At 42.4% G+C, this 9,462-nt stretch overlaps 1 protein-coding gene across 1 annotated transcript; it reads left to right on the top strand.

Annotated features, from left to right (window-relative positions):
- Nucleotides 1-1,408: 1,408 nt before the first annotated feature.
- med10 (mediator complex subunit 10) lies at nucleotides 1,409-3,848 on the top strand. Its single transcript, XM_029732266.1, has 4 exons — nucleotides 1,409-1,673; nucleotides 2,031-2,114; nucleotides 2,725-2,827; nucleotides 3,087-3,848. The coding sequence occupies exons 1-4, from the start codon at nucleotides 1,552-1,554 to the stop codon at nucleotides 3,180-3,182; spliced, it is 405 nt and encodes a 134-aa protein (XP_029588126.1). The 5' UTR covers nucleotides 1,409-1,551; the 3' UTR covers nucleotides 3,183-3,848.
- The last annotated feature ends 5,614 nt before the right edge of the window (nucleotides 3,849-9,462 follow it).

The raw sequence follows: 9,462 nt of genomic DNA, 5'->3' as shown, positions 1-9,462 counted from the left end.
TTTTTAGGGCCTTCCTCTAACAAAACCTGGGATAGAGGTCCTGAATGGCTGGGAACTCGGTCGCGGGGATGTACTGGGCTGTACGCATTACCCTCTGTAGTGCCTTGTGTCGGATGCCAAGCATTTGCCATACCAAGTGAGGATGCAGCCAGTCAACATGCTGTCAATGCTGTAGACCTTTTTGAGGATCAGAGGGCCCATGCCAAATCTTTTCAACCTCCTGAGGGGCTGAATATATTCTGTGCATGAACCATTTATTAGTTAGTGTGACATCATTGTAGTGTATGTGTTCTGGCTTCCTAGATGGGGTGACACGTTGAAACTCATGAAAAACCGCCATATGAAACCTTAATAATAAGGCTTTCATTCTATCAATTATAATTCAACAATCTAGCTTTTGGTGTTAAAATGAGTAGTTATTGGTAGTGTTTTAAAATATAATAACTAGTCATGTAAACAGTTGTTATATTTTATGAAATCAGATTTATAGCACTGTTCCACTTCCCCTGAATGGTGTGTGAATAGTGGGACAGAGACCTTTTCAGCTATAAAAATGCACAAAATGAACCTTTAATAAATGTAAATGTATTTCCTTCATTAGATATTGTATAATACATTGAAATATGCTATTTTAGTTGTTCATAACATCTCTGAATCGATTTTTTTGCTATATAGCAAATAAACAGCATATGATGACGGTGGAAGGAATTACAGGGAAATAATAAGTTAGGAAAGAAAGGAAGCACATGACGTGCAATAAAGGGGGTAGAAAAGAGGCTACATTCATGAAAAGGGGCAGAATTTGGGGATAGTAGAGGTGTTTCAGGATCAAGTAAAAGATGTGCAGACTCCTTTATTTAGATTTTCACCAAGAGCCTGGAAGGTCCCCAAATCAATTTTCCGAGGGCATGGAGAGGGTTTTGTAAAAAGGTTATTGTCACATATTTGTAAAAAACAAGAGTTTGTTATCGGATCGTTATCTACAAGCTTCTACAAAGTCTTATTGATGAATTCATAACAAGTGTGAGGTGATGTGGGACACTAGTGTAAGGTTATTATATTACAAAGTGGCATCAAACCAGCTGTCCTAAGTAGCCTTACTATATTTTATATTTTGTATGTTTTATTGTTTCATTGCACATCTTTTATGAATTGAAAACACTTATAAAACACTGTCCATCAATATATAAACACACGCTTTCAAATGACCTGTATTAAAAATGCATGGTGATGATGATACATTGTAACAATCAATGTTCGAGTTGTAAGACCTTGTACAAATAGCAAGTTGCAACAATGTGTCTCTGACTATTTCAGAGCACGACTCTTTGCGGCAATCTGGAGCGGCAGACGGCAGGCTGTCGCTACGGCAACTACATATTCGCCAATGATTGGTTCTTACCCTTCGGAAAAGCAGTGTAGCGCTATAGAAGTCTGGATAGCGACTGAAATTGTGATGAATTGATTAAAGGCTTTGTTTGTCTTTTTACATTTCCACAAATATTTAATGTTTATGAGAACTGAAGACATAGATAGCGTTTTGTTGGAGACATGGCTGAGAAATTTGATAACCTCGAGGAGCATCTCGAGAAGTTTGTTGAAAATATTCGACAAATGGGAATCATCGTTAGCGACTTCCAACCTAGCAGTCAAACAGGACTCAACCAAAAACTGTAAGTTATGCCAGTTGGCTAGCTAGCTAGGTGTTTCTAGTATTACTAGCCATCATAGCTAGCCACTTAAATATGTGACTACTAACTCCCCGTTATCAATACACCACAGTTGTGTAAAAAAGGCAAACGGGTTAGTCAATGCTAACTAGCTTCCACATAGCGAGCTAGCTAGCTAGTACAGTCAATCAATGTTATAGACACACAACATGGTATAAAATACTTAACATATATTAATGACCTGATTTAATTGCTGACTAACTATCAGTAATGTTGAGGTAGTTAGTTGTATGGTAGTTGTAGATTTTGCCTGCTAACGTTAGTTGTTGAAATGTCAATACTCGATTCTGTGCCTTTCAGAAACTACATGATCACGGGACTGCAGGACATTGAGAAATGTCGCCAGCAGCTACATGAGATCAACGTTCCTCTCGAGGCATTCGAGTGAGTAGATGTACCTACCAACTTGTACATACATCTGCCATTTCCAGCTCTAGTTTGTGAGCCTCGGAATCCCAGGCTTCTCATGTAACTTTTGAAAGCCTGGGAAAGTTCGCCCATGAATACGATAAAAATGGGTGGAGAGTACGAGATGGAAACTAGTTATGCGTTGCCATTTCAAACCAATCACATAGTTTGTATGGGTGACACTGGAGCAGGAAACAGATTGTTTTCTGAAAATAAATCTGGCATGCATGCATACGATACTAAACGAATGCTGAATAAGCTATAAGACTTTGTCTGACAGGGTAGGAAAAGGGACACAGACATAACAAGGAATTGCCTCTCTTGAGGGGTTAACTGAGTAGTAATTTATTCTCAGAGTCAGTCAAATGCGAGTGTTGAATGCTAGCGCTCCCATTCAAAAGCAAAATCAAGACATCCAATAGTCGAGTCAACGAGATGAGATTTGTAACAATGGCTACTCGAGACTGGTGAGCTTAATAGAAGGAAAGTCACCCTTATACCAGCTCTTTCTCACCCTCAGACCTCCACTTGGCCACAGACCCTCAGCCTAACTAAACCAATGTAATGTTTTGCCTTATGTTGTCAGATACATAGATCAGGGTCGTAACCCCCAGCTGTACACTAAGGAGTGTCTGGAAAGGGCCCTGGCCAAGAACGAGCAGGTTAAAGGCAAGATTGACACCATGACGGTAAGTGGCAGTAGATTCAAGCCTAATAAAGACAGAGAAATAGATTCAAGAAATGACTTAAGGACAAGTAGTCATGGTTACACTTTACTCAAAGCCTGCTGGTATAATGCCTGATTATAATGGAGTGTAAGATGTGTCATAAGCATATATTATCCTCTTATACTGTCTTATTACCATTAGGGCCATAATGGTTCTTACTAAATAACAGTAAATAAACTTTAGCTTCACTCTGACCCCTCTGTTCTGTCTCTGGTTGCAGAAGTTTAAGAGCCTGCTGATCTCTGAGCTGGGCAAGGTTTTTCCAGAGGAGATGACCAAGTACAAGGCTATCCATGGAGATGACCCCCCATCATAGTGACCACTAACCCCCCCTACTCAAAGCCACAGTGAGGTTTCACAGGGCAGGATCGATGAGTCAGCCAGATGACGTGTATTCATATTCACAAATATTAATGGGAAAGTGGGTTGTTGACATTGACAAATCGCCTAGTCTGAGATAATGAGACAGCTGTAGACGTAGTTGGAGGAGAAATTCTTTGTTTCTGATGTGGGAAGAGTAATGTGGCAAGAATGCTCCATGGAAGGGTACAAAATGTTGTGGACACACAAAAAAAAAGACAATCATCACAAATGAGCTAGAGCTGAGGATTGGATAGTAAGAACTGGCAGCCAAGAACCTATTGCCTTTTTCGACTATCTTTTTGTTGTTCTGGAAATATGTAATTTTCTCAATGTGATATCTGGCTAACTGTTTCCACCTGCTGTGTGAGATCCCACCTAGAACATGTATATAATGTTTCTACTCATACGGAACCTTTTTGTAAAGACTAAGATCATTGTACAACGCTGAAGATCTGGACTGGGACTCTGTTTTGTATCAAGCTCAAGTATCTAAATGTATCTTGTACATGGTCAACAAACTAGATCAGATGTTTACAACACACATTTTGTGTTTTGATTGAATCTTGTTTGTTTTGCTTTTTGTTTTATATTGCAAATAAATGGTCTTGTGATTGAAAGATTAGTGTGGTATTTACTGTGCCTTATAGGCTACAATTCATAAACAGGGTCTTGATTTATAAGTGGTGAAGGCCTCAATAATGTCCCATTCTTTTTTATAAGAGGTTGTGTTCAGTGGGTATTAAAGAAGGAAATGGAAGAAAATATTTTTAACCAATGTTGTTTTTTGTTGTTGGATATTTTACCCACCTAGCAATAGGTGCCCTTTGCGAGGCATTGGAAAACCTCCCTGGTCTTTGGGGTTGAATCTGTTAGAAATGCACTGCTTGACTGAGGGACCTTACATATAATTGTATGTGTGAGGTACAGAGATGAGGTAGTCATTCAAAAATAATATTAAGCACTATTATTGCACACACGGTGAGTCCATGCAACTTATTATGTGACTTGTTAAGCACATTTGTACTCCTGAGCGTATTTAGGCTTGCCATTACAAAGGGGTTGAATACTTATTGACTCAAAACATTTCAGCTTTTAATTTTGAATTAATAAAAAACAAAAACATGAATCCACTTTGACATTAAGGGGTATTGTGTGTAAATCAGTGACAGAATCTAAATTCAATCCATTTTAAATTCAGGCTGTAACACAACAAAATGTGGATAAAGTCAAGTGGTGTGAATATTTTCTGAAGGCACTGCAGGTATCGATTTCTCAGCCGATGAGGCTGCCATCAACCTTCACAATGCCCTGAGGTCGCAGTTGATTAATTCAACTTAGGTTCTCCACAATGCAGGTGTGTGTGTGTTCCCTGGATGACTGGTTGCTTAGTAATTGGCGTGTTAATGACAGAGCCCTCAGTGCTCTTTAGTGACGCACAGACGTGACGATGCAACCTGTCCTCAGGGGAAAGGGGTGACGTCATGTGTGTGTACAGGGGACAGGTAGGTGGCTGATGTCATCAAATGGACACTATTCTCAGTGCTTCTTTTTCTCCTTATCTTCCTTCTCTTTCTCCTCATCTCTCTTCCTCCCCTACTTGTCTTTGTCCTTTACTTGTACTGTGCTGTCAACATCTTCTCCTCTTCCGGTGTATTTTCATCACCTGCTAACCTCTCCCATTTCTCAACGAGTTTTGAAGGAATTGTCAGTGACAACACATCATAGGTCAGGGGTAGACCTTTCAGTCACCAGCAACACAGGGAAAGGCTTTTGATGGAAATGTACTTTGGATGTTTTTGTTATTCACTTTTTATTCGGTTTGCGTACATAGATGAAAATGGCTGCGGCATTTCTCTAGCTGTGTGTGTGTGTGTGTGTGTGTGTGTGAGAATGACTTCTTGTGAGGTAAGTTTGACTTTCTCTCTCTGTTTCCCTCGTCCTCTTCATTTGCACTCAGGCTAGTCGCCTCCAACGTGAACATCCTCGGCCGTTACCTAGGTTACCTACCTTCTCTCTTTTATGATGGCCGGATTATTTTAATTTCATTTAAAAAAAATTGTCTTCAGCATTCCCCCCAGGAGTGAGACAGAAAGAGGGAGGGAATGTGAGGTTTCTTGATTGAAATAGTCTTTCTGCTAGAGGTGGATCCTCTTGCTCTTTGTTATATGCAGTTCCTGGCCTTGAGTAGTGTTTATAACATTGAATGCTATGTAGTTCAATGAGGGTACTGGAAAAAATCATTTTTGTTCCTAACAGTTACATTTATTAGTTAAAGTGATGTCGTATTCCTATTGTAAACTATAGATGGTAAATGTATGAAGTAGTCTACATTAATGCAACATAATTAACGTAGTTAAGCCTCTGTCCTGTGTAGCTCAGTTGGTGGAGCATAGCACTTGCAATGCAGCGTTGTGGGTTCGATTCCCACGAAGGGTCCAGTACGACGAAAAGTATGAAAATGTATGCTCACTAGTGTAAGTCACTTACGCAACAGCAATCTCTTCCTTGATAAGGGTCAGAAGGCAGTCACAGTCCTTCTGTCGCTCCTGTTACTATGGTAACACCCCTCCCCCGGTCCCTGGCTAGATGCAGAGACAATGGCCCATGCCGTGTGTGTTTAATTGCATATTCAGGGAGAAGGCAGTAGGTGTGTGCTTGTTATTCATATTAGAGCCCTAGAGGACAATAAAGTCAGCCAATAGAATCCGCTTTGATGAGACCGACACACTCACAAACCAGCCTTAGAACAAGGTTGTCAGGTCACCTGAGAGGCATTGACGATCTCTAGGATCACTTTACCTATTCAGTTACCTGTAGTAGAGACAGATAGAATGACAGTTACCTATTATGTCTATGGTTCCTCTAGGTCCATTTACACACTAGCTGTTGAATCACCAAGGAAAAAGGCACCTCGACCCTGGCACCATTCTGAAATATCCCTGCTTAGAGGAGAGGGGGGTGAGCGAGAGAAATATTCCGAGAGAGAGAAGAGGAGAGGGGGGAGAAACATTCAAACGGAGAGAAGAGGAGAGATGAGAAATAGAGGGTGATTGAGAGAGGAGATAGATGATTGAGAGAGAAATGAGAGGAGACAGGAGAAAAAGAGGGAAATAGATGGGGATTGAGAGAGAAAGCAGAAAGAGAGGAATTGAGAGAGAAAGGAGAGAAGAGAGATGGGAAAGAGGGAAATAGATGGGGATTGAGAGAGACGGAGTCGAGAAAAAGGGGGAGAGAGATACCACGCCCAGGGTTGTAGTATTGTCCAGTGAGGAGGATGGGACACTAAACGTTAAATTAAACCTATAAATTACCAGTTAGTTGTCGTCTGCACACCCAGACTCCACTGATAAATCACATTACTGTGTAGGAGAAAGTGACTGATTGCACCTTTATTGTTACAAATGGTACTAATACATGGAAGGATAGCTTTATTTCAGGATTATGCCTGCTCTATCAGTATTTCTAACCATTTTTTCTCTCCTCTCCTCCACTCCTCTCCTCTCTCTCCTTGACATCCCTCTCCCTCCGACATCCCTCTCTCCCTCCCCCATCCCTCGCTCCACCCTGCCCAAGAGTCCCCATTTAATCTACAATCAGAGAGATTTGCTAAGGTGCAGGGTGAACCAGAGGGAGCAGGAGGAGGGGAGAGATAGATAGATAGATAGACAGACAGACACAGAGGGAGAGATTGCAAAATGAGAGAGAAAGAGAATGTATAAAAGGATCCTATAATTTCCCTCTGGTTTAATTATCTACCTTTGTAGACAGCTCTGCTCTCTCCCTATCAGTGTTAAGTGTGTGTGCGCAATTGTGTGTGTGTGTGTGCAAGCGTGTGTGTAGGTGTTAGGACGCTGCTCCCCGTCTCAGCATTAAGTGTGTCTTAATAACACTGAATTGTAATCCCACCATAACACACACAACCCCCCTACACACACACACACACACACACACACACACACACACACACACACACACACACACACACACACACACACACACACACACAGACACACACACACCCCGACACACACACACACAGACACTACTGGATGAATGGAGGGAATAGATCACTTTCATGTTTCTCCAGCGCTTTGTGTTGTTGTGATCAGAAATGTCATTACAATCATTTTGATGATGTATATGTAATCATGTTTCTGTATTATGTCTGGGTAAAAGTGGCAGGTATGCATAAATTGAAGTCTAGGTTAATTCCACAAGCTTAAACAATGGCTGTGAATGATACCAACAATGATTCTCACATTCTATTCATTATATTGTCTTCAGACGTTCTGCCTCAGGCTGTTTTGACCTGACGCTGAGGGAATTTGGGATATCATTAACTGGGAATTTGGGAATGTGTTTGTACACTTAGTAAGTACACAAAACATGACGTTTGAGAAACATGGCTGAACATCTAATTTTGACGTGAGACTGTGAGAGATGGTAGGGACTCCACAAGGTGTCGAAAGCGTTCTACAGGGATGCTGGCCCATGTTGACTCCAATGCTTCCCACAGTTGTCAAGTTGGCTGGATGTCCTTTGGATGGTTGAGCGTGAAAAACCCAGCAGTGTTGAATTTCTTGACACAATCCAATGTGGGATCATAGGTTTCACCTGGATTCACCTGGTCAGTCTATGTCATGGAAATACAGGTGTTCTTAATGTTTTGTACACTCAGTGTATGCGGGTCCTCTGCTTTGCTCCGTAGGCAGCCTCCCCAGGAACAGAAGGTGTGAGTAGAGATGTGTCCCAAATGGATGAATAAAATGTACTTTTGTCTCCTCTATAGTCAGCTGTTAACACACACACACATACACACACACACACACACACACACACACACACACACACACACACACACACACACACACACACACACACACACACACACACACACACACACACACACACAGTCAGGCCTCATGAAACTGCCCACCACGCCCAGGCTTTGTCTGGCCATGTGGCCCCCACTGCTGTGCTCATATGTGGCTCTTGGTAGGGACATCGCATGTACTCTCGAACTCACACACACACACGCCCCACAGACTGCGACACACAGGTGCATGCATGCACATTTCGCCATGAGCCAACCCTCTCCTAAAGGGCCAGGAGAAGGACAGACAAGACAGAGAACAAGAGAGAGAGACAGAGGAGAGAGACCACTGTTGTCTGGGGTGTGTGCTAGCAGTAAGGTTGGGGTTGGATGTAGGCCACTAAGAGTTAGAGGTGGGGTGAGGGTCATGCAAGTGCTCAGGGATGTCACACACCTCGCCATCGGCTGTTAGAGACCAGGGACGGTGGGGGTGGGGGCATGTAGGGTGTGTATAGGTCGTGTCAGGGTTTTGTGTGTGTGTGTGAGGGGGAGGTTGACCCCCTGGTATAATGGGGTTGTGATGGCCATATTGTTTCCGGCTCATGCTGAGATCTGGCCCTGGCAGCAGATGTGGTGTTACACACAACATAATGAACCACTGTCTGCTGTGTGTGTCTGCTGTGTGTGTGTGTGTGTGGCTAGATGGGTGTCTGTTGATGTCCATGTGTGATGTCAGTTATATGTGTGTAAGCAGTTTTTGATGATGAAGTGTGTGTGTGACCCACTAAGATCGGTTCATGTCCCTAGGGACTGAAGGGGTATAACAGGGAACCACAGTCTAATTTAAATCATAGCTATGGGGCTATTGTGACCCCATCTTTATAACACACACACACACACACACACACACACACACACACACACACACACACACACACACACACACACACACACACAAATGCTCATAAAAGGCACAGGAGGGTCATTACTAGTCTGCGGCACTCTTTTCTCCTCCTCCCCCCTCATCCTTCTCTCCTCTTCTCTCTCCTCCTCTCTCCCATCTCCTCCCCCAGTCATTATCTCTTTATCAAGCATTTACCATACAGGTGCCACCACCACGCCTTCAGTCACTAATAACACACATACTGTATCTGTGCTAGTTTCCACCACTACGTCTTCAGTCACTAATAACACACATACTGTATCTGTGCTAGTTTCCACCACTACACCTTCAGTCACTAATAACACACATACTGTATCTGTGCTAGTTTCCACCACCACGCCTTCAGTCACTAATAACACACATACTGTATCTGTGCTAGTTTCCACCACTACGCCTTCAGTCACTAATAACACACATACTGTATCTGTGCTAGTTTCCACCACTACGCCTTCAGTCACTAATAACACACATACTGTA

This window comes from Salmo trutta, chromosome 34 (genome assembly GCF_901001165.1).
Source record: "Salmo trutta chromosome 34, fSalTru1.1, whole genome shotgun sequence".
NCBI lineage: Eukaryota > Metazoa > Chordata > Actinopteri > Salmoniformes > Salmonidae > Salmo > Salmo trutta.
Note: the sequence above shows the minus strand (reverse complement) of the source record. Positions and strands in the feature narration are given on the sequence as shown.

Coding starts and splice junctions, on each gene's coding strand:
- med10 (XM_029732266.1), top strand. CDS start 1,552: ATGGCTGAGAAATTTGATAACCTCGAGGAGCATCTCGAGAAGTTTGTT. Junction 1,674..2,030: donor ACAGGACTCAACCAAAAACT/GTAAGTTATGCC, acceptor TGTGCCTTTCAG/AAACTACATGATCACGGGAC. Junction 2,115..2,724: donor GTTCCTCTCGAGGCATTCGA/GTGAGTAGATGT, acceptor TTATGTTGTCAG/ATACATAGATCAGGGTCGTA.